Source organism: Callorhinus ursinus, unplaced genomic scaffold (assembly GCF_003265705.2).
Source record: "Callorhinus ursinus isolate GAN/ISIS: 27379988/994484 unplaced genomic scaffold, GSC_fseal_2.0 scaffold3, whole genome shotgun sequence".
Lineage (NCBI taxonomy): Eukaryota > Metazoa > Chordata > Mammalia > Carnivora > Otariidae > Callorhinus > Callorhinus ursinus.
Window position 1 is genome coordinate 66,359,354 of NW_027397065.1, and position 27,616 is coordinate 66,386,969.

A 27,616-nucleotide genomic window follows, 5' to 3' on the forward strand; every position below is an offset into this window, starting at 1 on the left:
AGTAATATTCCATTTTATAGATATGTGTGTGTGTGTGTGTATGGCATGTTTTCTTTATGCATTCATCTATACATGGACACTTGGGTTGCTTCCATATCTTGGTTATCATAAGTAATGCTGCAATAAACATAGGGATGCATATATCTTTTTGAATTAGTGTTTTTGTTTTTGGTAAATACCCAGTAGTGGAATTATTGGATCATATGGTAATTCTATTTTTAATTTTTTGAGGAACTATCACACTATTTTTCCCACTGGTTGCACCAATATACGGTCCCACCAACTGTTACAAGGATTCCTTTTTCTCCACATACTTGCCAACACTTGTTATTTCTTGTCTCTTTAATTCTAGCAATTCTGACAGGTGGTAAGGTGATACCTCATTGTAGTTTTGATTTGCTTGAACATCTTTTCATGTGTCTGTGGCCATCTGTATGTCTTTTTGGAAAAATGCCTATTCAGGTTCTCTGCCCCCCCCCTTTTAAAGATTTTATTTATTTATTTGAGAAAGAGAGAGAGAAAGCATGAGTGGGGAGAGAAGCAGAGACAGAGAGTCTCAAGCAGACTCCACACTGAGCACGGGGCCCAACGCAAGGCTTGACACTGGGCTTGATCCCATGACCCATGAGATCATGACCTGAGCCAAAACCAAGAGTCAAATGCTCAACCCACTGAGCCACCCGGGTGCCCCCCTCTGCCTATTTTTAGTTGGATGATTTGGTGGGGTTTTGTGTGTGTGTGTGTGTGTGTGTGTGTGTGTGTGTGTGTATGTGCGTGTGTGTGTTCAGTTGTGTAAGTTCTTCATATATTTTGGATATTAACCCTTTATTGGATATATCATTTGCAAACATCTTCTCCCATTCAGTAGGTTGCCTTTTTGGTTTGTTGATGGTTTCCTTCACTGTGCAAAAATAGTGACATTTTAAAGAAATACATTCTTTCACTAGCAATTTGGTTATTCTGAAATACTGTTTATATGGAAGACAAGATAGATGCTTGATTTTTTTTCACTTTTATTTATCAGTTTTTAGAATAATGAGTTGGTGCCCTAGAAATCTTCAAAGGTGATTAATAAGATCTCTTAAAAAGCATTATTATTAATATGATTTTTCATATATTTAATGTGTTTCAATCCACCAGAGTCATTATTATAACTTAATGGCCCCATCTGAATCATCTGTGGGGGGCCCTTCAAGTAACTACCTCTATTCTTTTGACTCAGAATCAGGCTGGTGTAAATCTCTCGGCAGGGCCAGAGGTGAGTGGAAACTGTAGATCTATATCCCAAACAGACTTTTATGCTTTGACCTTGGATGGGACTCCAGTGGCCTGAATTCAGTAGCAACAGGCAATTATGCAAGCTACTTGATATCCTTCCAATGAATTCTGTTGTATTTAAGCCAATAATCTGATTGATCTAAGAGAGAGGAGTAGGAATGGGGAGACAAGTTACGATAAGATGGAGTACAAAAGCAAGTTCAGAAGAGTGACTGCAATGTAACATCATTTATGTAAATTAAAACTACAAAATATGATATATATAAAAATGTAGTATATAAATAGTATAGCTACAGCATCAATAGATAGACTGTGGACCATATATCAAAATCATGGGAGTGCTTATGTCTTATCAGTGGAGTGAGCAGGAGCAGAGAAATATAACTTTGGGTAGGAAGGGAGGGTAAAGGAGATTTTAGTTATGGAAGGTGTTAAAAGCAGCTGGCCTGTGATCTATTTGCTCCCTTTACTACAGGGATGACTTGAGGGTTAAAGAAAAAGGCATGTGACTCTCCTTGTCAATTGTACCTTTTGTATCTATTTACCTTGCGTAAATAGATGAATGCTATTTGCTAGAAGGAAGAAAAATTATCTATTTGATGCATTTAACAGATAGCCCTGGCCATAGCATTACTTATGCTAAATAAACCCAGAATCTAGGAAGCATGGTTCCAGAGCTAAGTAACTCTCTAGGATGTAAAATGAAGTCTGTTAGGTACGTGAGAACCTCATTAGAGACCTAAACTATAGCCATGGGTCAGAGGGTATATTAGTTTGCTAGGGCTCTAACAAAATATCCTAACTCTCCACCGCCAACCCTCTTAATAGTTATATTAGTCTGCTCAGGCTGCCATGATAAGGTACTACAGGCTGGGCAGCTTAAACAACAGAAAACCATTTTCTCACAGTTCTAGAAGTTAAAAGTACAAGATCAAGGTATTTGCAAGTTTGGTTTCTTCTGAGGCCCTTCTCCTTGGCTGGCAGATAGCCACCTTCTGCTGGGTTCTCACATGGCCATCCTTCAGTCCTTGCTCTCTGTGTCCTAATCTTTTCTTGTAAAGACACTAGTCATATTAATTAAGGCCAACCCATATGATTTCATTTGATCTTAGTCACCACTTTATAAGCCCTATCTCCAAATACAGTCACGTTCTGAGGTACTGGGGTTAGGACTTCAATATATGAATTTTGAAGGGACATAAGTCAGCCTGTAACAGAGGGTAGGTGTCCAATGTAGGAAGGAAGGGCCATGTGAGATTTTCAAGGATTCTGATTTGGCTGAGCCTTTCCATGACCTGTATCTTTGAACTTATTAGTAAAACTTGATGCTGGGTAATATTTCTGATTCATGTGAAACCATCCTGGTTGTTATATGTGTACTGTTTCCTTTTAGAAACAGTAGGCTGGAAACAAATATAAAAAAAAATTGTATCAATCTGGATGTTTTCTTTATCATTCTTTGCAATTTTCTCTTTATATTTTTTAAAATAAAAATAAAACAAGAGGGCACCTGGGTGGCTCAGTTGGTTGAGCGACTGCCTTCGGCTCGGGTCATGCTCCTGGAGTCCCGGAATCGAGTCCCGAATAGGGGGGTCTGCTTCTCCCTCTGACCCTCTTCCCTCTCGTGCTCTGTCTCTCATTCTCTCTCTCTCAAATAAATAAATAAAATCTTTTAAAAAAATAAATAAAACAAGAGAAGGGGAGTAAGGAAGCTATGTCTGAACAAAGGTAGGAACATGCGCTAGAGAGGGTCCAAGGAGGTGTTAAATTAATTAAACAAGGAGGCCATTAGACTGCTGTGGTTTCAAAGCCTTGGCAGCCTACTAAACAAACCAAAATCCAACCCTGTAAATGCCTCAAAGTCATGAAATTGAAACCTCAGAACAACCCATCACAAACAGCCAAGCGGACTTTCATCTACAGCTAATCAATCACTTACTTGCTTTTCTTTGTAAAAGCCTCTCCCCAGCTCCTGTTGGTAGAATGCTCCTAATCACTTCCTGCTTGATTAGAATATGTTTTGCTAAACAAACAAACACCTTAAAATTTTTTAACAAGCCTCAGTTTAACATTGGATATGCAGAGAGGGAAGCAAAGAAATCCTGTCTGAGTCAAGGGACAAGCAACCCCTCAAAGGGCAAGGAGCCGAGGAAAAAGGAAGTCACCCTTTGGACCCGGCGAGGAGGCGGGGCCGGAACCCGCCCAATGCGCAGACTCCAGGGCAGGGCCCCGCGCAAGCGTAGGAGGGAGGGACCGCTAGGCGGTCAAGCTTCCCTGGCGGCCTGGCGGGCTGCGCAATACCTAGGCTGGGACAGTTCTTGACTTGGAGACCCGGGAGCTATGGCGCTGCGGGGTATCTCGGTGCTAGAGCTGGCCGGCCTGGCCCCGGGCCCGTACTGCGGTATGGTCCTGGCGGACTTCGGGGCGCAGGTGGTGCGTGTGGACCGACTGGGCTCCCGCGGAGATTTGAGCTTCTTGGCCCGGGGCAAGCGCTCGCTGGCGGTGGACCTGAAGCGGCCGCAGGGGGCAGCTGTGCTGCGTCGCCTGTGCGCCCGGACGGATGTGGTGCTGGAGCCCTTCCGCCACGGTGAGCCCCCCGGCGCCTCGTCAGCGCAGCTGGGGGACCGGACGCAGGAGCCGGGACGTTTGACAGGCAGCGCCCGCTACATCCGTGCCCCGTTGCCGCTCGAACCCTTTCCTGTCACTGCCTTTCTAGATTGTTCTGTCGCGTTTGCTGTTGACCATTCGCCCCTTGAGATGATCTTCCGTACTTGGAATCCTAGATACTGCTGTTGCCCTTGTTCTCCTTATATCCATTGCCGGCTCCTTCCTAAATTGCTCGTTTTTATAATCGCCTCTTTGTATTTGCCTTTCTTTATTATTGGAGGGTCACGAATCCTATGAGAATCTAACGAAAGCCATAGATTTCCCTCCCTGGAAAACTGCATTTAGGTACATAGTCGTTTTTCTACAGTTTGGGGGGTTGGTGTACCCTCTAAAAGCTATCCTCTGACCCAGGCTAACACTCTGTCTTAAATCCTGGTGTTCCCAAGTTCCAGCTTCAGATCAATTTAGTTTACACTCTGCGTCCTGGAGCCACCTTATCTATTCCGAATGTTTTCACCTTTTATAGACATGATGACCAAATCGATAACTGTACCCCCCTCTTTTAGAGCCACAGACCGCTGGAATACACAAGCCCTGCACATCTCTTAACTGGCTGTCTCCCAGGCATGGCAACTTCCACAAATCCCAAGACCATTATGTTACCTCCTAAAATAGCATCTCCTCCTTCTATATTATTTATCTCAGTAAATGGAACCAATACCCACCCAGTTGCCTGAATCAGAAGCCTGCACCCGGTCCATGACTCCAAATATTCTTCACTTCATTTGCTTACAGTTATCAGGGATCCAGACATTCTTCCTCCTTTCTCTCACTCGGGCTTTCCATACTTGCTGTAGCTTCCTTCACACTGTTGAAACAGCCTTTTTAAAGCTGACGTTTGGGTCTAGCACCACTTGGATCCATTCTCAGACAGCTGCCAGGTAATCTCGCTCAAGTACTAAACCAAAGCTTTGCCTGGTATATAGCAAGAAGTCAGTAAATGTTTGGTGAATGAATTGAATGTCTGGGGCACCAGACATATTAAACGTGTTAATTCATTTATCCTCACAGCAGATTGGAGGATTATAATAATTTAATAATTAGGATTATATCATAATTTAATAATGCCCCGTTTAAAGATGGAGGCTCAACATGGTTGATTCCGAGGTCTTGCAATTAGGAGGAAAATAGAGCCCTGAATACAGTCATAGCAACTGGGTGAGAGGATTGTGGCTGGTATTTATTTAAGCAGAAGACTAGAATTCTTTTTTTTTTTTTTTTTTTTGTAATTTACATAGCTTTAGGAGAAAAAAAGACCGTAAAATTATTATATAATCTTTATTATTTTTAGTCCCAGGAGATTTAAAGTACCAGTTATCTGAATTTTGTGCAATGAATATGGTACTTGCTGATAAAGAGCTCTTAGATGCTATTGTAGCAAATCTTTCCACAGATATTTGCTGAGCCTTTTGTGAATGTACCCATGCTAGGCACTTTAGAGGCCTGAGGAAACAGGTCAGACATGAATCCTACCAGAGGATTCTAAGCTGATAGGGAAGGTGATGGAATATCTACCCACAAAAGCACAGCATGAGGTAGAAGGTGTTGGGCAGTGATGCAGGCACAGAAAAAGAAAAGATCCTAAAAGGAATAGCCATTTTCAAAAGTGTATTTTTGACCAAATAAAGCCCCAGGGTAACTGCTCCAAGAGAACAAACTATTTCTAATAAATAACTAAGGAGAGGATTTGGGGAACTATAAAGGTACTGACTCAAGGAATGAAAGGCACACTATGGGGATTGAAGGAGCTTGGATATGCCTGAAGGGAAATAAGGAAGGGCTGGAAGGAAATAGTATTCTGGGGCAGAAGTCACACATTGCAGAAATGGTGGCCTCACTCATTGTGTCCCTGTCCTTAAAACATGCTAAAACCCACCACAAATGTTATTAGTATGACTTGCAAGAGTGCTATTTTCTGTTTGCCACAGAGATGGGATTATATCCATCCTCAGCTCAAACCTCTTTAAAAAAAAAAAAATCACTGTTACTTTTCTCTTAAGGTGTCATGGAAAAACTCCAGCTAGGCCCAGAGATTCTGCAGAAAGAGAATCCAAAGCTTATCTATGCCAGGTTGAGTGGATTTGGCCAGTCAGGAAGATTCTCTAGAGTAGCTGGCCATGACATCAACTATTTGGCTTTGTCAGGTACGTCGACAAAATAATCTCTCTATACTGTTTATTTTGTTCCCAGTCGAGATGGACAGTTACACTAATTATAAAGAATTTTTAAAGGTACAGATTTAAATATTTACCAGAATCAATAAGGGGACCATGGTCGTTCAAAAAGGGCGGGTTTGTCTGGCACCTGCCTGGCTCAGTGGAGCATGTGACTCTTGATCTCAGGGTTGAGTTCAAGCCCCACTTTGCACATGGAGCCTAGTTAAAATTAAAAAGGGGGGGGGGTTGGTTTGTCTTGGAACAGTTATTCTCAACCTTTTCCCCTTGTTTTCACACTTTTGAGGGATAATACACTCTCACTAGTAACATTTACTAACTACATTTGTCTAATCAATTCTCAGGCAAGCCCCTGCCAGGAAGTAAGAGACCTGATTGTCCTATAGTTTGAAAATGCTAATATCATTTGAGTCCGCCTCCCCTCTCCTTCTACCTTCATTGAGAATCATTGCATGAGTCACCATTTTAGACTTCTCTGAATACCTGTAGTTTTAGGTCATGTTATCACTTTATTAGAATTTTTGCCTATGAGAACATGTCTTAGAATGACCCAATCCTAAGATCCTAAGAGAGTGTGTGTTTTTGAGTAAAGAAAGTCTCAAATTTCCTGTGAGTACAAATTTAAAGGTTGGGAAAAGAGTGAGGATGGAATTGATTTTTCCAGCTATTTTAAAATGTAGTCACTTTTAATTTTCTTGTGTTCATTTTCTTGCATCTCTTTCTAATAAGAATGGTAGTGAATTATACTGTTGTTAAGTCATAAACTAAATTGATAATAATTTTGTCCCTGAAACTCAGTGAGTAAAAACTTAGCAATAAAATTCTGAAAGCATTAGTTGGAATAAAGTTTTAGAGAAGAAAAACAAAAAACAAAACAAGGAGCCTTGTTGTGGGAAAAGCCTGTTTATAAATATGCTGAATAGGTTTAGATTTGGAAAAGCATTATGTACTAGTATTCACTATGTCAGCAACTAGAGGGACTGGTTATTCCTCTTAAGGTGTTCATGTATTTATTTAAAAGAGACATTAAATTTACAGGTACTGTTCCCTGATGTTTTTTAATGATGTAGGTGTTCTATCAAAAATTGGCAGAAGTGGTGAGAATCCATATCCCCCACTGAATCTCCTGGCTGACTTCGGTGGTGGTGGCCTCATGTGCACACTGGGCATCTTGATGGCTCTGTTTGAACGCACACGCTCTGGCAAAGGTCAGGTCATTGATGCAAGCATGGTAAGTGTGAATTAGGGGAAGTGATAAGCCTCCCAGTTGTTCCTAAGTATGATAGGCAGCTGCCTCAGATTCTTTTCTGAACAAGACAGGAGATAAATGAGATTTGAAGTTAGAACCCAAATTAACTTTTCTTTAAAATAGCTTCATATCCTTTACATGTGTTAGAATGTCATCATTGATTATCTGTTTGTGGAATCCATTTTCTAAACTTTCCATGGCTCATCTGATTCCTGTGTTGGTTTAGCAATTTTCCCCATACTATTTCTTGTGCTTCAAAATACATTTTTCAAGCAATCTTCATTTAAAACTGGGCTCAGGAAGTCTCCCTTAGCAGATAGTTAGAGAAGATTCTTTTTTTTTTTTAAGAAGATTTTTATTTATTTATTTGACAGAGAGAGACACAGCGAAAGAGGGAACACAAGCAGGAGGAGTGGGAGAGGGAGAAGCAGGCTTCCCGCTGAGCAGGGAGCCCGATGCAGGGCTCGATCCCAGGACCCTGGGATCATGACCTGAGCCGAAGGCAGACGCTTAATGACTGAGCCACCCAGGCGCCCCTAGATAGAGAAGATTCTTAAGGGTGCTAAAGTAAAATGGGCCAGTCTAGACCTTCCTTCTACGTTTTTCGGGGAGACTCCAACATTGTGAGGCTTCGTTTTTTTTTCACTGCCATGCCTTGAGCACAGGCCTCATGTTATGCTAGGCACTTTCCATATGCAGTTTCTCCTAATCCTCAAAACAGCAGTTTCACTTGGAGTACGTTATTTTAAAGAGGAGGAAGCCCAAGTTCTCACAGCCCCTTGGAAGGAACCCAGTCCAGCACCACTACAGGTTTGCATTTGGGCAGCTCTTTGGAGAGAGAATGGAGATGATGGGAGGAAGACAAGACTGGAGGCAGAGAGACAGTTACTGGGTTGTTGCTGAGAGAGAAGCATGAGCACTAAAGTCATTGGTGATAAAATGGGTCTGGGTTTAAGGGAAATTTATCTTTGAGAATGTAAAATTGCCAGGATTTGGTGATGCATTGGTAGTGAGGGGGAAAGGGAGGAGTCAAGGCTGACTCCCCTGTTTCTTCTTCTTCTTTTTTTTTTTTTAGATTTATTTAGAGCGAGAGACAGAGCGTGTGCGCATTTGAGTGAGGGGAGGGGCAGAGGGAGAGGGAGAGAGAGAATCCTCAAGCAGACTCCCCACTGAGAGAGAAGCCCAATGCAGGGCTCGATCCCAGGACCCTGAGATCACGAATGGAGCTGAAATCAAGAGTGGGCCCCTTACCCAACTGAGCCCCCTAGGCACCCTGACTCCCCTGTTTCTGATGTGGGTGAGCCGGTGGATGGCAGCACTGGCACCATGGGGGAGGACTGCCGATGGAAGAGGCAGCGTGAGTTAGTGGGTACAAGCACAGACTCCGGCAGCCCCCTTTCCTCCACCACAGCTCTGCCACTGACTAGCTCTGTGATGTCGGGTGAGGTACTTACCTCCCTGCGCTTCAGCTGCTTCTTTGTGAAATGGAGATAGCAATGGTACCTACCTCAGAGCATCGTTAGAGAACTGAATGAATTTATCCATTGTTCAGGGTTTAAACAGTGTCTGGCATAGAGGTGGTGCTCTGCAGGGGTTTGCTATTATTATTATTATTATAAAAGGAATTCAGTTTGGGTCATTTCAAGTTTGAAGTCTCTCAGATGTCCAGATGGAGTGAATACTCGAAGTTAGAGACTAGAAACAGTTTTAGAGTCATTTGGGAGCCACCTGAGACTGTGTGGACCTCTAGGGAAGCAGACAGAACACTTGAGTTTGAAGAGTGGGCAGAAGAGGAGAAACCTGGGCTAAGGAGAGCAAAGTGGAGAACCGTAGAGTGTTTCCATGGAAACAAAGGAAAGAGAATGCTAAAAAAAAAAAAAAAAAAGGAATGGTCAGAGGTCCAGATGTTGGTGGAGACCTCAAGAATTTAGATCTGAACAGTGTAAATTGGATTTGCCATTGGTGACCTTTTGCAAAAGCCATTTCCAGGGCCCCTCATCTTGGGGCCTTGGCTTGCACTACCTTCTCACAGGCTATCCCCTGTGCTATTTCTGTGCCATCTGATCCTCCCATCAGGGGACATTCACATTGTCCTCTGTGTCCATGTCTGAAGTGACTTAGGTAGGAGTGGTATGTGATTGGTCTTTCTATCTCCAGCTCCTGGCCCAGTCCCTGCACACCTAGGAGCAGCAGTGGTACCCACTGTGCACTTACTGTAGGCCGAGCATGGGTGAGGGGCTTTCCCTATGTCTTCCCTCTGATCCACATAGCTCCATCAAGGAGGTGTGCTCACTCTCTTGGCATTTGAAGACTTCCAGCTTGGAGAGGGGAACCGCCTTGCAAAGCAGGTGGCTGGAGAGGGTCAGACACAGGCAGTTTGACATCTTCATGGGCATGAAAACTCATGCTTTCTGTCACTGCCCTCCATGGACATGGTCCCTGTGGTCCAAAAGGAATGAGCTAAGAACAAACATGAGACCTTGGGAGTTTTAAGGAGAATATAAGGTTAAGTACTTATTTAATAATAATTTGAATAATTTACTAATGATGTGTAATTGCTTATTTATAGTCAAATATCAATAAAAGATAATTGCTGCTTTCATCAGACTGTGTCTAATCAGAATTACATGATGATTAGGAAGATAGTTGGTTGTTAGTATATGTGGAAATGCAAACTTGATTCGGGGTTCATGTTCACATTAGGGTCAAATGAGTGTTGGCTAATAACTCAAGGCCTAATGGGTCAGGAAAGCATGGTATTAAAAAAAAAAAAAAAAAGGAAAGCATGGTATTCATTACTTTCCCATCTCTGGGAACCCTTGTGATACAAATAGTTATAGAAGCTGATGAGTGAGCGCAGATACCTTATTCTTCTAGGCCACAGTTTTCAAGTGTTTTTAGCGGCAGAATCCTTGACTCAGGCCTGCCTGTGATGTCCCATGGTCGTCTCCTTGGAAACTGCCAAGTGAAGAAAACTGTGGAACATGATGCCTGTTTTGCCGTGTTTACCCCCGATCTGGGGAAGTGTGCTGGACCTGGGGCGAGGTGGCTGGGCGCTAGCACATAGGCTGTGGTCCCACATGATGAGAACAGGGTAAAAGGTTGGGAAATTGAGGCTGCAGTTCCCTTGTGTCAAAGGGCTCTTGTCTGTGTCAGCTACTCAACATGTGCATGAAGGGTTAGAGAAGACGTACATCTGGGTAGCGTGAGGAGGTGAGGATTGTAACTGCTGTTGCTGCCCTATATTCTCCTACCCAAATAAAGTTAGGATTAAATCAGAGCCTCTTTGTGTTCTGGATGGGCCAAACTGGACCCATAACTCTATTAGTTCACGTTTTTTCAAGGTACTCACCAGCATATCTAGTATATAAAGGAGATTTTATGTATGTACATATATACATGTATGTATGTGTATGTATTGTTATATGTGGTGTATCATTCTATGTGTGTGTGTGTGTGTGTGTGTGTGTGTGTGTATAGATATGGGGACTCTCTAGAATCTATGTAACCCAGTTTCAGAAGAAGCCACTTATACAAAATATACATACTATTTGGTATGTCAGATCTCAAAGCCATAAATTTAGGTGTGCATGAGATTTCAAGTTAAAAGGGAAAATTGGGATGTATCCAAAGATATATTTCGCATTTGTTTCATAGCCAGTAACTGTGAGAAATTCCATAGGCCCACCAAGGGTGCTTTCATGGTGTTCTCCCTGGGGGCCTAGATCATTAGGATCATAAAGCCATTAGGAGAGGGAAGTAGTCTTCTTCGGATAGCCCAATGCATCCAGCCTGTAACAATTATACCTGAGGGTATGACTCCATTACTATTACTTCAGGACTCAGTGGGAAGTTGGCATTCCCAAACTAGTTTGTCTGGACTCAGAAAACCCGTGTATCTGCCACTCATATTGTTATGTTTATTTTGTTACTTTCTAGTGATTGTTAAAATTAAAATGTATTAAATACTCAAATACAGTTTTCTTGGGCTTGGAGTCAAACTAAAATAAGCTAAATTTAACTATAATATGATTTACCTTTATAATGTGATATGCTTCATATATCTATGTGTATGTGTTTATAGGTATTGAGATCAGAAGATAGATTTTCAAAAACCTCTTTGCTTTATTTTTAACTTTTTATCCTGATAGTTTTAAACGTATATAATTATAGAGAGAATATATAATGAACTTCCATGTGCTCTCACTTGGCTTCAAAAATTATCAACATTTGGCAGTTTTATTTGAAAGGGAGAACAAAAGTAGTTCCTTCAAAGTCTTTTCTGAAAAGTATCTTCTGACCTGAATAGTGGAGAAACCCTCTACCATAAACCGGTTCTCACACACTTTCTTGAAATATCAAAGAAGTTGTGTAATTAGATACAATCTTCCTATACTCTAAGAAACATTTGTATATGGGGCGCCTGGGTGGCTCAGTTGGTTAAGTGACTGCCTTCGGCTCAGGTCATGATCCTGGAGTCCTGGGATCGAGTCCCGCATCGGGCTCCCTGCTCAGCAGGGAGTCTGCTTCTCCCTCTGACCTTCTTCCCTCTCGTGCTCTCTATCTCTCATTCTCTCTCTCTCAAATAAATAAATAAAATCTTTAAAAAAAAAATTTGTATACCAATGTTAAAAAAAATTTAAGTGGAAATTAATCATGCCTTTATAGTTTAAATATCTGGATTCATATTGTATCCTGTTTCTTCTTCAAAGGTGGAAGGGACAGCATACCTGAGTTCTTTTCTGTGGGAATCTCAACAAGTAGGAATGTGGGAAAAGCCTCGAGGACAGAACTTACTAGATGGTGGAGCACCTTTCTACACAACTTACAAAACGGCAGATGGGGGGTTCATGGCTGTTGGAGCATTAGAGCCCCAGTTCTACAAGCTGCTGATCAAAGGTAAGTAACTTTCATGTGCCTTCCCCATCTCCCCTTTTCTTGTGGATGTTCTGTAACCTCTGTTTTGGAGCCTTTTGAAATTCATTGTGTCTTTTGTTATGTATCTACCTCTAATTAACCTAATTAGAGCCATCATTAAATTGTGGGGCATTTCCCTTATGTTTTAAATTGACAGGTAATTTGACAAGTCTATAAAATAGCTCAGACTTTTAAAAAATAATCCATTTTGTGGAAGTTCAATTTTTTATCACATTTCATACTCAGTAGTGTTGGATATCTATATTGCCCTTGTGTGCCCACATCTTATTCTTCCTTAGGAATGACCTGCTGGTTCTACCAGTTCTTTCTTTCTTTTTTTTTTTTTTTAAAGATTTTATTTATTTATTTGACAGAGAGAGAGGGAACACAAGCTGGGGGAGCAGGAGAGGGAGAAGCAGGCTTCCCGCCGAGCAGGGAGCCCGATGTGGGACTTGATCCCAAGACCCTGGGACCATGACCTGAGCCGAAGGCAGACACTTAACAACTGAGCCACCCAGGTGCCCCTCTACCAGTTTGTATACCTTGATAGATGTCATCTATAGTTCTCCCCAGTGTCAGGGGTCACCAGAATACAGAGTGACTTCGGTGAATAAGATTTTGTTGGAATATGTTATTATCACTTGATGCTTCTACAGTTTACCTTTCTTGCAGATTCTTGTCTTATTTGCATGTGGCCACAAGTTAGCAGGAATATTTAGGATCTCTTCTTCCCTAATTAAATAATTGGACTAATGTTATTTTGTTCCTGTAAAATGTTTGAATTTAAAGTTTACAGATACCTGAGTAAGAAGTTGTAGAATATATCATGTAGTGGTGTGACAAGCTGGTCATGGTGCATCTATCATTTCAACTTTAAGTGTGGAGTTTTGTTGTTATGTTTGGTAGCTTTTCAGATGCAGTATACTACCTACAGTTATTGGCATATAACTGAAATTGTCTTTTACAAGCATCAGAAAGCATTTTATAATCAACAATATTAACTTCACTAACTTAAATATAGTTGGAGAAACGTAGAACAGAATGGTTTCTCTAGATAATAAAGGCCTTTCTGTTCAGAAATTAAAACTCAGAATGGAAGGTCTTAATTCAAAATCAAGGACAGAACAGTGCTATGTGAGGGGCTGAATTGTGGGAGTGACACTCCTTCCTCGGTGTTGCAGGGCCTTGGAAGGCAGCAAGAGAGAGCACAGTGGAGTCCGTACCTGACGTAAACCTTGTATATTTATGCATTGTCTATAGAGAATTTAAATACAATAATAAAAATAACTAAACTTCAGTCAGCTTTTTATCATCATCATTCACAGGCAATTCTAAATGACAATGATAAAATATACTCATTGAAAAAAATGTTGTTAGTTTGAGCTCTGAACAATTGCTTCAGCTGCTATTGAGTTCTAATAACATGTAAGCTGATTAGCACATTTTTATTACTTATCCTTTAGTAAATATTGCAGAGAAGTTATCCAGAGAACGCCCAGTTTTATAGTCTCACTCCAGTGTTTTCTTTTAAAGTTTTTATAGTTTCAGCACTCACATTTAGGTCTCTGTTAAATTATGAGTTAATTTTTGTATATGGGGTGAGCCAAGTGTCCAACTTCATTGTTTCGCATATGGCTATCCAGGTTTCCCAGCACTATTTGTCAAAAGGACTATTCTTTCTCCATTGGATGGTTTTGGCATCCTTGTTGAATATCAGTTGACCATAAGTGTAAGGGTTTATTTTTGGACTCTCAGTTTGGTTCCATTGATGTACATGTCTCTCCTTATGTTAGCACCGCACTATGTTGATCACTGTAGCTTTGTAGTAAGTTTGAACGTAGAAAGTGTGAGCCTTCCAATTTTATTCTTTTTCAAGATTGTTTTGGCTATCCAGGGTCCCAATATACAGAGAAAGGAGAAAAAAAGCTGGAATTCTATGTACTACCACACAAGGGCCTAGCACCCTCCAGCTTTCAGCAGAGCTAAGGGAGCAGGGTTTTTTTTCCCCACAGAACACAGTGGTGTTGATTCCATCAAGTTTTTGTTGAGACAAGAAGGGATAAAAATAAATTTGGAACAGAAAGGGGTGGACATTCTTTTCCCAAAGTATTTTGTTCAAGGTATTTCCCCCGAAAATAAGTTGAGAACCTTGGTATAAAGGGAAAGAAAAGAGACTTGAAAAAACAGGGCAAATGAGCACAAGAGCAGGGGGGTAAAAAAAAGACTGCAGCTTGCTCCCAGGGACTAGCGAGAATTAAAAAAGGAAGGTTAGACTCTATCAGTGTTCCATTAGTCATCTTCTGCTTCGTCCTCCTCTCCTTCGGCCCCCTCATCATCACCTTCATCTTCTTCACCAGTATCTTCCGTACCTTCTTCTTCGTTGTCATCGTCATCTTCTCCTTCCCTTTCTTCCTCATCTGTGTTAGGAACCAAGTAATACTGTAATGGATTTGGCCCAATGTCATCTGTGGTGACCTCTCCTAACTCATCTGCACCAGCATCAGAATGGTCAGTAAACCCGGTGAAGAAGCTCTCTGGTTCCCCATGCTGCCTCTTCCTGCTGGCTGTATTCTGTGTTTGACTTGAATGTTTCATCAGATCCCTTCCAGATTTCCGTTTGATTTCAGTGGATTTTGAAGGTGGGTCACTACTCTCATTCAGATGAAAGTCTTGGAAGAGAACTTTATTTTCAGAGTAAGGATTTTCATCAAAATAATATTCTGTTCTGTAACCCGATTTAATATCTTCAAATTCTGCCACTTCAACTCTTGTCAAATAACGTAACACCTCTTCATCCTCCTCCCCAAGCAGTGCAGACACTTGTGGATGGTTGACAAATGTTCTTACCCCACAATTTGGGGTTTGGGCAGTCAATTCTGCCCTTTCCTGAAGAAATGGCAGAGTTTTTTATGTTCCTGTTCCTGTTCTATTTTCAGAATCTCACTGGCATGTCCGTTAAGTCTATTTCACCTTGTATTTCATCAACATGTTTGATGGCTTGCGGTTGTTTTTCTCCCTTCAGCAAGGGCTGAGATGTCTCCCTCTCCCTCTGGCTTGGGGGCAGGTGGCAGTCTCCGTTTCTTCGTTTGAGGCAGGAGTGAAGACTGGCATTTGGGGGCCAGGCTGTGAGGAAAGTCCAGGAAACAAGGGTAGAGGCATGTGTGGAAGAAGCTCCAGTTACTCCATATGTTGCTGTTCTTGCTGGTGTCCTACAGGTCTCTGAGGTTCTGTTCATTTTTCTTTTCTCTTTTCTTTCTGTTGCTCAGACTGGCTAAGCAGTTTACTTTTCTTTGAGTTCCCTGATTCTTTCTCCTGCTAGTTCATGTCTATTGTCGTGTCCCTTTAATGAAGTTTTCAATTCCAGAATTTCTTTTTTTTTTTTTTTAAGATTTTATTTATTTGTCAGAGAGAGAGATCATGAGCAGCGGAGATGGATAGAGGGAGAAGCAGACTCCGCCCCCCCGCAGCAGGGAGCCCATGTGGGACTCAATCCCTGGACTCTGGGATCATGACCTGAGCCAAAGGCAGATGCTTAGCCAACTGAGCCACCCAGGTGTCCCTAATTCCAGAATTTCTATTTGGTTCCTTTTCCAATAATTTGTCTCTTTATTGATATTCTCTTTGATTAGACATCATTGTCAAACCTTCTTTTAATTTTTCTGACATGGTTTCCTTCAGTGCTTTGAACATATTTTAAGTAGCTAGCTGATTTAAAGTCTTTTCCAGTAAGTCCAATATTTGGCTTTTTCAGGGACAGTTTCTGTTCATTGCTTTTTGTCTTATGTGTGAGTCATATTTTCCTTCTTCTTTGCGTGCCACTTGATATTTTAAATCCTGTAATGTGGCAACTCTGGAGATCAGGTCTCACCTTCCTTTCCCGTCTCCTCAGTCCTGGGTTTGTCATTTCTGCTATTTGTTTATTTAATGACTTTCCTGGACTAAATCTGTATTCTTTGGTATGTTCAACCACTGAAGTCTGTTCCGTTAGCTTGGCGATCAGGTCATGATTGGATAGAGATGTCCTTAAATGCTTTGAACCGATTAATTTCCCATCTTTTTCCGAGGCGCTCTGTGCCTTCCCTTCATGCTTGTGCGGAGGGGGACTCGGGGTCAGCCAGAGGTGAAAGATTGGGACCTTCTCAGATCTTTCCTGGGCACACTCACAGCCCTACACATGTGCCTTCTAAATTCTCAGGAATATGTTAGAGCATTTCAAAGCCCCCCATGAAAATCCTATTCCCCACTTTTCTTTAAGTTTACTTGTCAGCTTCCTTTTAGTCCCAACAGGGAATGCCACCTCAGATAGCTCTGATAGTAAACAGTTGCCACTGATTTTTTTTTGACAATGTCAAAAACGTTCCAGGAATAGGGCATTGTGAGCTCTAAGTCAGATCAAATGAAGACAAGCCCTGAGAATGGAGCCTTTCAGGGAGCTGCTAGACAAATGGCAGTTCTCTGGGAATGGGATTTTGGGGAAGCTCTCAACTCATTTGCTTCCTACAATGGCAGTTATCCTGTTAGTTATTACAGCACTGTGGTTGGGAGCCCGTTGATTTTGACGGCTACCACATTTCGATGAAATGAAATTAGTGCAAGTTATAATGCCGCAAGTCTCACCGATCTTATTGGGATGTAGTTGTTTCTCCTGAATAAATGCTTTTTGGATTATTGTGAACTTTTGGTTAATTTCCAGAGTTATGAAAAGGTTCATTCTGACCATTTGTGCCAGGGTTCTTGTTGCTTTTATGCAAGAGCGGGTTTTTGAAGGTTCTGGCTCTGCCATTCCAGAAGTTAACTTCCCTCCTTGGTGTATCTTGTTGTTATCTTAAAACATATGTGTTTGGCATGATCATTTCTAACATCCACACTCCACCACAATGAATGAGTTTTTCTGGAAATACTGAAAATGAAATGCGATATTTTTCTAGCAGGCTAATTGTTCCAGCCCTTCATCTTCTGACCACCTTCTAGATTTTCTCTTTCTAAGTCTAAACTCTGTAACCACCCTGATTTTTTTTGTAGCCTCCTCTCTTTGCATCCACAGCCTTTTATGGTATCCTTAACCTCCTTTCTCCCTTTAAAGTTCACTAGGGATCCTTAGCTGTTAGGTGGTTTGTGGTTCAGGCTGACTTAGCAGGTTAAATCAGCTTTGGCTAATCTACACAGTCCATGCCAAAATGCCTCAGCATTTTCTTTCTTTTACAGTATTTATTTACAAAAATAGTACTTTTACTAATCACATGTACATTACTTTTCTCTCAGATCCCAACTGGACCAACGGCCATTTCCATAATGATTTTTTTAGGTAGTATTAGTTATGTACCTCATTTATTTTACCTGATATTTGAGATCTTGAGACCATACTTCATTGAACTCTTCAGTGTCTGAACATAAATACACAAGGTTCTTGCAAGGTACAGATTCTACTGTAGTAGGACCCTGCTGCTTTCTGGGGCAAAGAAATCTGAAAACACAGAATTTCATGACATTTTGGTATAACAAGACTCTTGTAGTATAATCAGTAAGCACTAGAGAATTTTTTTAAAGTAGTTTTAAAACTTCAAAATATTATTAAAAGGAAAGCGGATAACAACAAGTGTTGCCAGGGTTGTGGGAGAAACCTGTAGGCCTGTGTGTTACTGGTGGGAATGTAAAATTATTTAGCCTCTGTAGAAAGCTGTATGGCAGTTACTCAGAAACTTAAAACAGAATTACTATAAATGTTATGCTATGACAATTTTTTAAAAAATGAAAAATAACTCAAAATAATGTGTGTTTTAGAAAAAAGTATAAAACAGAATTTGTAAAGTAAGAAGTAAAAATTCTTCCTGTCCTTCCACTCTGGGAAAGTTTGGGATGTGGCTTTCATGAACTTTTTCTGTGCACATATCAACACAATTGTTTTATTTATTTATAAATTATATTTATATACAGTATATAATCATGTAAATTTGTAGTTAATAGCTATCATTTTTATTCAACAGTATTCTAAAGATGTCCTTTCTTGTCAATCCAAAAAATCTGCCTCATGATATATATAGCAGCCATATGATATTGTATGGTGTCCCTCTACTAAAACATTATTTATTAATAAACATTAATCTTTGTACATAGAACATTGGATGCTTACAACATGAATTTTTGACTGCTTAATATTTGCCAGATATTGTGTCACAGAGCGGTAAAGTTTATGACACACACTTAAAATAGTAAGTATTTTGTATGATCACCTGTGTGTATGTATATGTGTACACGTATATATAAGGTAGCTTTTTGGAAATTAAAACATACTTTCCCAAGTTTTAAATAGTGTCTGAGTCTACAGACTGGTCCTTGAAATGTTTGACTTAAAATACCAGAAATTTAATATTGGTTATGCTATAAAAACTAGCTACCATCTACAGTTGTATTTATGTGGGGGAGTGGTTTTAGAGTTCCATACAGGAATGTCAAGAGCACAGGAAACAGCCTATCCTAAACCTTTGCTGGCTAATCCTGTGGCCTTGATCAGGGTCCTGGGCAGGATGGGAAACTGTGGGCTGAGAAAGGATGAGAAGACAGTTGAAGAGCTGGAGTGTCAGAATTAGGGGTAGGAGCTGGGGTCCTTTGATTTCTAGTATTTTTCCAGTATACAACTATAACTTGTGAGACCATTGATCTTAAATATAATGTCTGTTACAGAGAGAACATACTGGATCCAGTTTTATTTAGTGTTAGGATTCTGATCACATTCTGATTAAAAAAGCATGCAGGGGCACCTCAGTGGCTCAGTTGGTTAAGCGTCTGCCTTCCACTCAGGTCATGATCTCAGGGTCCTGTGATCGAGCCCCGAGTTGCCTCCCTGCCCAAGGGGGTGCCTGCTTCTCTCTCTCCCTCTCCCCTTCCCCCCTGCTCCTGTTCGCTCTCTCTCATGCTCTCTTTCTCTCTCAAATAAACAAATAAAATCCTTTAAAAAAAATAAAAAATTAAAATTAAAAAAAGCATGCAAATATGTTTCTAGTAGTAGCTATGATCTATATCACTATTTTTGGCTAACTGGTCATTTTATTTGTTTTTTAATCACAGAGTTTGGGGCAATCAGGAAAAAGAAAGCTAAGTAAAAGACATCCTTAGAAACATTTTTTTGGTTAGATTATAGTGATAAACCTGAAGTTATGGCTCCATGTTTTTCCTGGTATTTGAATGGGACAAGTGGCTACAGAGAAAAATTTATTTGTATATCCCACAGTTGTCTTTTCACGACTGTCCAGAACTATATGAGTTCTCCTTATTTCCTTATATACCTCAGAACCCTAAGAATGGCTTTCAGTATTCATGTCTTCTTACCTCTTGAGGGATTTTCCTCTTCAGAGCAGTTTACAATTAGTCGTTGTTCTTCTACATGATAGGGAAGGAAAGGATGATAAAAGTGATAATTATTAGATTAACCTGACTAAACTTATGCAAAATAACATGTATAAGAAGAAGGGCCTTTCATTATTATTCCACTCTCACCGTCTACATTTAAAAACCCTCTTCCATGAGGGAGTAAAAAGGACATTTACACCAAACCCTAGTAAAGTGGCCTTTTGGGTATAATTCAGTCAGCACTGGAGTTCAATTCATCTGCAGGGGTGCAGATGCTTTATAGCTTTAGTCTATAAAGGAGGCACAGAGGCCCAAGAAGCCATCCTTTCTGTTAAATCCCCAGCTGGATGCTTTCATCTTTTCTGCACCGTGTGTTGATGGGCCCTTCAAGGTCTCCTTCATGCTTGACAGAAAAGTCTGTGTGCCCCACTCATGATTTGGCTGGGTGATGACTTTCTGTCATGTTTGCTGTAGGAATAATTTGTTGCGTGTGTCTTTGGTTATCTTATAAATCCTTTGTTTCTAATTCACAGCAGTGTTCTAAGAGGGTAATGAGTCAAACATCTGTCCTACTAGAGCTCTTTTATTTGACCAAAATAAAGAGAGGTGAATATTATATATAAAATTGCAATTTTGAATTTAATCATTTACCTTTAGTTTTCTTAAAAAATGGGATAACTGTGTGTCAAGTTGTTTAAATTTTATTTTTTGTAGGGTTTGGGTACACTATATAAAATGTGGGGTTATTTGAATTCAGTATGACAGATAATAGCATCATGAGGAAATTTATTTTTGAAAACTTACTCTAGGAAAAAATCAATTTCTGGAACTAGACCTTTACAAATAGACTAATTTCGATGAAATAGAAATAATAAAATCTTGCCAGCAGGAAGTCTGTTTGGAGTCCTGCTACCCGCTTACCCCTAGCCATTGGCTCCAACTTCAAGTTGAGTTTGAATTTCCTCTCTTGACCCAGTTTGGGAGGTATCCTGTTTGGGATGGTATGGTGAGGTCAAAATGCATTTTCATTGATTATAATCACTCCACCCGAAGCTTAAAAATTTAAGAAATTGTGGGGTGCCTGGGTGGCTCAGTCGTTAAGCGTCTGCCTTTGGCTCAGGTCATGATCCCAGGGTCCTGGGATTGAGCCCCACATCGGGCTACCCGCTCAGCGGGAAGCCTGCTTCTCCCTCTCCCACTCCCCTCTGCTTGTGTTCCCTCTCTCACTGTGTCTCTCTCTGTCAGATAAATAAAATCTTTAAAAAAAAAAAAAAAAAGAAATTGTGTTTTTATCTCAGGACTTGGGCTGAAGTCCGATGAGCTTCCTCATCAGATGAGCATGAGTGATTGGCCAGAAATGAAGAAGAGATTTGCAGATGTATTTGCAAAGAAGACAAAGGCGGAGTGGTGTCAGATCTTCGATGGCACAGATGCGTGTGTGACTCCAGTTCTGACATTTGAAGAGGCTGCCCACCATGATCATAACAAAGAACGGGGCTCATTTATCACTGAAGAGGAGCATGGTGTGAGTCCCCGCCCTGCACCTCTGCTGTCAGACACCCCAGCTATCCCTTCTTCCAAAAGGGATCCTTTTGTAGGAGAACATACTGAAGAGATACTTAGAGAATTTGGGTTCAGCCAGGTAGAGATCAATCAGCTTGCCTCAGATAAAATTATTGAAAGTAATAAGCCAAGAGCTAATCTGTAAGTCCCAGGCCTCCTAGCTCAAATGAATTTGAATATTGCATGTTCAGTACAGAAGAATATGTAAAATTCTAAGTATGGAAACATGAAGGAAAAGTATCACAGTGGACCAGCTAGTCCAATCAAGAAACAAGACTGATTACACAGTAACGATAGAATTCTGAAAATGGTTAACATCATGGCTTTTGATTTAGGAATGTTTTTAGTTTACCAGTATTAAATTGTGACAGTTTTTCTGCCTTTCGATTTATTTGATAGATTATATTTTTAATATTAAATGTTAATAGGGCGCCTGGGTGGCTTAGTCAGTTAAGCATTTGCCTTTGGTTCCCGTCATGATCTCAGGGTCCTGGGATCAGGCCCCGCATCCGACTCTGCTCAGCGGGAAGCCTGCTTCTCCCTCTCCCACTCCCCCTGTTTGTGTTCCCTCTCTTGCTGTTCTTCTCAGTCAAATAAATAAATAAAATCTTTAAAAAAAAAAAGGTCTGATCCTTTTTATGTGATAAAATCATCCAGCCAGTGTCTTTGAATTGGAATTTTAGAAAATGTTCTTGGTATTTTCTTCAAATAATCCCCAGTCTCCATCTAGACCACCATACTGAGAGCCCTGCTTTTCTGTGTGGCTGCCTTTTGGTATCACTCACCCACGTCTCTTTCTCAGTAAATTGCCATCTTTTTGGAAGTCCTTCTAGACTCTTCCTCCACTTACCAGTCTCCAGCCTCCATTCCCATCATGTCCACCTCTGCCCCCAGTAGATCCATGGCTTATCCTTCACTTCATTCAGGCCACTGCCCAAATGTCACCTTATGGAGCACCCTTTCCTGACCCCTTCCTAGAATGGCAGCCACTTCATCACTCACTCTCCCCTCACCCATTTTGTTTTCCTTCACATCATGTATCATTACTGACATTATACTGAATAGCCCCAGCACTCTTAACCCACTGCCTCTTAACCAAGGCACACTAGAATGAAAGCTTTATGAAGGACTTTGTGGGTTTTATTCACTGCTAAATCCCCAGTTCATAGAACAGCACCTGGCCCATAGTGGGAACTTTGTAAATATTTACTAAAGAAGTGAATCTCAATAGTGAAGTGCTGTCAGTTCCATCTTCATAGCTCTGTACCAGTCCCCTCTGCCCAACACCCTTTGTGCCTTCATTTGGGCCCCTATTATCTCTGCCCCGGCCTACTGCTCAGCTTGCCTACCTGACTTCTGACCTCCAGTATTATTGCCTTCATTTTTTTTGTATCATGTTACTCTATTGGTAATCTTTATCACACCAAGCTGGTCTTTCAGTCCTGTAAAATTTCTCAGTGGTCCTCTCTTTTTCCTATATAACAAAATATAAATCCATTTATATGCCATATCAACCCTTTATTTATTTATTTATTTATTTATTTATTTATTTATTTATTTATTTCCAAGTAATACAATGATCATCTTTATTTTGTTCAATGTCAGCCATGGTAAAAAATTGTGACTAGATAATCAGCAAAAATATTCTGAAAACTATACTTAATTCACATGAGACACATACCTCCGTGAAATTGAAATAAAAAAGAACCCCCAAAAAGATTAATCATTATAAAAAGCATTATATCAAGTATGATTTTCATGCTATTGCCTTTTTAAAAATTTTTTTATTGTTATGTTAAGCACCATGCATTACATCATTAGTTTTTGATGTAGTGTTCCATGATTCATTGTTTGTGCATAAAACCCAGTGCTCCACGCAGAACGTGCCCTCTTTAAAACCCATCACCAGGCTAACCCATCCCCCCACCCCCTTCCCCTCTAGAACCCTCAGTTTGTTTTTCAGAGTCCATCATCTCTCATGGTTCGTCTCCCCCTCCGATTTATTCCCCTTCATTCTTCCCCTCCTGCTATCTTCTTCTTTTTTTTCTTAACATATATTGCATTATTTGTTTCAGAGGTACAGATGTGTGATTCAACAGTCTTGCACAATTCACAGCGCTCACCGTAGCACATACCCTCCCCAGTGTCTATCACCCAGCCACCCCCCCCCTCCCCCCCCCCACCACTCCAGCAACCCTCAGTTTGTTTCCTGAGATTAAGAAGTCCTTATATCAGTGAGGTCATATGATAAATGTCTTTCTCTGATTGACTTATTTCACTTAGCATAACACCCTCCAGTTCCATCCACGTCATTGCAAATGGCAAGATCTCATTCCTTTTGACGGCTGCATAATATTCCATTGTGTATATATACCACATCTTCTTTATCCATTCATCTGTCGATGGACATCTTGGTTCTTTCCACAGTTTGGCTATTGTGGACATTGCTGCTATAAACATCGGGCTGCACGTCCCCCTTCGGATCACTACATTTGTATCTTTGGGGTAAATACCCAGTAGTGCAATTGCTGGATCATATGGTAGCTCTATTTTCAACTGTTTGAGGCACCTCCACACTGTTTTCCAGAGTGGTTGCACCAGGTTGCATTCCCACCACCAGTGTAGGAGGGCTCCCCTTTCTCCGCATCCCCTCAACCCTTTATTTATAACAAGACTTCTCCCTAGCTGTCTAGTCCCATCTGCACTCGCCGATCTGCACTCGCTGCTCCCCAGCACTTTACGTTGGACTGCCTTAAGTTCCTAATTCTGTGATGGTCTCTCTGGCTTCCATTCCTTTCTATATTATGTACCATTTAGCAGGACTAACAATACTCCTAGTCCCTTTTGCTCCAGGTTGTTGATTTAGCAAATTAAGACTTGGCTCAAACACAGCCTTCTTTGTGAAACTTTCAGCCCTACGGCAGTTTTATACAGTGATTGTGAAATTTGGAGTCAGAAAGGTCTTGCGTTCAAATATCACTCAGTCACTCTGGTGTCTAAGACAAGGCCTATCATGTGCCTGGAACATCCTAAGTGCTCAGTAATTTTTAGTTCTAAGGGGCCCTTCCTATGTCTCCGTTGTACTTCGTACATATCTCCAAGGATGGTCATTGCTTTTAATGTAGTTTACAGAACTCTTCACTAGGTCATAAGCTCCTACAGTAGTTGCTCTAGCACATAGAAGAATCATCTGGAGATACTGTTAAAATACAGATTCCTAGGCCCACCCCTAGAGATTCTCATGCAGTATGGCGAGGGCCAGACCCATGAATTTGCATTTTTGCCAAGCTTCCAGGTGATTATCATGCTGCTGGTTCAAAGCCCACACTTTGAGTAGCACTGTCATAATGGATATGAACCAAGTCTTTTTCCCTTTGTTACTGTCATAGTAGGTACTCAAAAAATAACTGTTGAAGGGTTGGTGAGGGAAAGGATAAGAGCCAGTTGGCAAAAATCTGTAAATAAACAGACAGGCTCGCTCAAAGTATTGATTTCTGTGATTAATTTTCTTCATATCAAATGTTGAATGAAAAATTGGTTTTTGTAGGGTATAAACTTTTTAAGGAATACAGGTATGTAAATAAGGTTAATAATAGCTTTTGTTAGTGACCCATACTTTCCTTCTGAAGAGTCTAAGACCTTGTGCAGAAAATGCTACACTTTCTCTTTTGTTATCTTTTGACAAACTGTAGACTTAGGAATAGGCAAGGGGGCAGGTGAAAAGAACATAGGAGGCTAGAAGGAGGGTGGAGGAGAAGCAGGAAATTGAAGATGGCAAATTCTAATGAAAGACAAATTATATTCTTGAGTAAATAGGAATTTTATTCTTGAATGTATAGTTTGATATACACTGATTTGCACTTTATCCTACAATGTAGGAAGTGATGAGATGCTACCAACTATCTTGCTATCACAACTGTATGGTGATAAATAAATCACATGGAACAAGATGACCGGCTGCATCCAGGCCTCTTTGTATTCACATCACTCCTCCAAGCACATTCTTGGCTTCAGTCGCAATTACATTGTACTTTATAATTTGCAAAATACTTTTACCTATGTCACATCAGGATGCCTTCAACTGGCAGTAACAATATCCAAAATATGAAATGTTTTGGCTCACATACCTTGCATCCAGAAGGATTTTAGTGTTGCCTGAATCCAGTCACCCAGACCCTAGTTCCCTGCATTCTTGTGGCTTGTCAAGTTGCCATCCTCCATATGTTCACTTTATCCTCAGCCTGGTAACAAGTTCTAGATCTCATATCCACACACGGGGACATCCAGAAGAAGAGATGGTCTCGGGAACCATCAGCAAATCTTGTCTTGTGTCTCTTTTGTTGGAGTTAAGTCATAGGCCAGTCCTACGCCAGTCTTTATCAGAGAAGGTAGGGTTGTCCTTAGATAAAACCAGCCTGCTCCTGGAGCTCCCCTGGACTCAGCTAGCTGGAAGCACATGGGTGTGTGAGGAAGGGGTGGATTCTGGAATCTAATCCAGGTCCTATCAGGATGGAAAGAGTGGAGAATGGATGTTGGGTAGGCAGCAAAAAATATCCATTACATACAGTATCCCAGTCTCTCTTCAACAATCACAGGGGTAGGTGGGGCAGGTTTCTTCATTGTACAGATGAGAATGCAAGGCTCAGATGGTTTTAAACCTTCGTTCACATCTCCCTTTGTGTCTGAATAATTTTTTCATGGTTCCCCTAGGCCAAAAGAAATATCTAGCCATTCCATTTATAAATAATTAGGTCCCAACAACTTAAGTATTTATGCCCCAACAGCTAATTCACTGTTTGAAAAAATATAATACACATAAATTGAGAGAAAGCATTTTTATTTTTATTTCATTTTTAACACACTTGTGGGTCATACATGTGTTGGACACTGTGCAGCTTCTCATGCCTCAAAATTGGATTGGACACCACTACCCCCATTTTCTGTTCCACATTTGTTTTCATATACTGTTAGCTTCATTGAAAGGATTAGAGTGCAATCGTATGTTGAAAGTGTGAGCTACCTCACTGGTAGTTCATGTGGTGTCTGACAGATGTTGAGTTTCACTCTGTTTACTATCTTAGAAATTTTAAATATCCTGAGGCACCCCTTTGAGTTCAGTGTGGTGTCCTGGGGCATCTTAGCACACAGTTTGGGAACCACCAGTTTGAGTGATTTGCCCAGGAAGGTACTGCTAAGAAGAAGCAGAACCAGAATTTAAATTTTAATATTCTGACTCTGAGTCTTGCTCTTTTTTTTTTTTTTTATTTTTTTTTTTTTTTTTTTTAAGATTTTATTTATTTATTTGAGAGAGAGAGAATGAGAGATAGAGAGCACGAGAGGGAAGAGGGTCAGAGGGAGAAGCAGACTCCCTGCTGAGCAGGGAGCCCGATGTGGGACTCGATCCCGGGACTCCAGGATCATGACCTGAGCCGAAGGCAGTCGCTTAACCAACTGAGCCACCCAGGCGCCCCTGAGTCTTGCTCTTAAACGATTTTTAGGGCCCTTCCCATAAGATTGTGTTCCTCTTGCCCCAGAGACTCTTCACTGGAACTCAGGGTCCAACAAAGAAAATATGACCCACGCAGAGTCTTTAAAACAGAGGAAATTTATTCTTACACACCATAAACAAAAATAAACTCAAAATAGATTAAAGACCTATGTGGGGAAAGCTGAAACCATAAAATTCCTAGGAGAAAACATGGGTAGTAATTTCTTTGACATTGGCTGTAGAAACATTTTTCTAGATATGTCTCCTCTGGCAAGGAAAACAAAAGCAAAATTAAACCAGTAGAACTACACCAAAATAAAAAGCTTTTCAACAGCAAAGGAAACCATCAACAGAACAAAAGGACAACCAATGGAATGGGAGAAGATATTTGCAAATGATATATCTGATAAGGGGTTAATATCCAAAATAAGTAAAGAACTTATACAACTCAACACCAAAAAAACAAATAATCCTATTAAAAATGGGCGGAGGACCTGAATAGACATTTTTCCAAAGAAGACATACAGATGGCCAACAGACAGATGAAAAGATCCTTAACATTACTAATCATCAGGGCAATACAAATCAAAACCACAATGAGATAATCACCTTATGGCTGTCAGAATGACTAAAATCAAAAAACAGAAGAAAAAACAAGTGTTGGCAAATATGTGGAGAAAAAGGAATCCTCCCGCACTGTTGGTGGGAATACAAGCTGGTGCAGCCACTGGGGAAAACAGTATGGAGGTTCCTCCAAAAATTAAAAATAAAATTACCTTATGATCCAATAATTCCAATACTGGGTATTTGCCCAAAGAAAACAAAAAAACACTAATTTGAAAAGATACATGCATCCCTATGTTTCTTACAGCAAAATTTATAATAGCCAAGATAAGGAAGCAACCCAACTGTCCACTGATAATGAATGGATAA

General features: G+C 40.7%; 1 protein-coding gene and 1 pseudogene across 1 annotated transcript; one reads left to right on the forward strand and one right to left on the reverse strand.

Annotated features, from left to right (window-relative positions):
• Positions 1-3,511: 3,511 nt before the first annotated feature.
• AMACR (alpha-methylacyl-CoA racemase) lies at positions 3,512-21,815 on the forward strand. Its single transcript, XM_025867426.2, has 5 exons — positions 3,512-3,865; positions 5,946-6,089; positions 7,190-7,350; positions 12,081-12,267; positions 20,931-21,815. Exons 1-5 carry the CDS (start codon positions 3,619-3,621, stop codon positions 21,338-21,340), a joined length of 1,149 nt encoding a protein of 382 aa, XP_025723211.1. The 5' UTR covers positions 3,512-3,618; the 3' UTR covers positions 21,341-21,815.
• On the reverse strand, positions 14,575-16,856 carry LOC112820300 (protein SET-like; annotated as a pseudogene).
• Positions 21,816-27,616: the final 5,801 nt, after the last annotated feature.

Bases quoted from the DNA above. Each gene is read 5' to 3' on its own strand.
- AMACR (XM_025867426.2), top strand. From the start codon at position 3,619: ATGGCGCTGCGGGGTATCTCGGTGCTAGAGCTGGCCGGCCTGGCCCCG. The intron at 3,866-5,945 runs GTGAGCCCCCCG...TTTTCTCTTAAG, and splicing joins GCTGGAGCCCTTCCGCCACG to GTGTCATGGAAAAACTCCAG. The intron at 12,268-20,930 runs GTAAGTAACTTT...TTTTTATCTCAG, and splicing joins CTACAAGCTGCTGATCAAAG to GACTTGGGCTGAAGTCCGAT.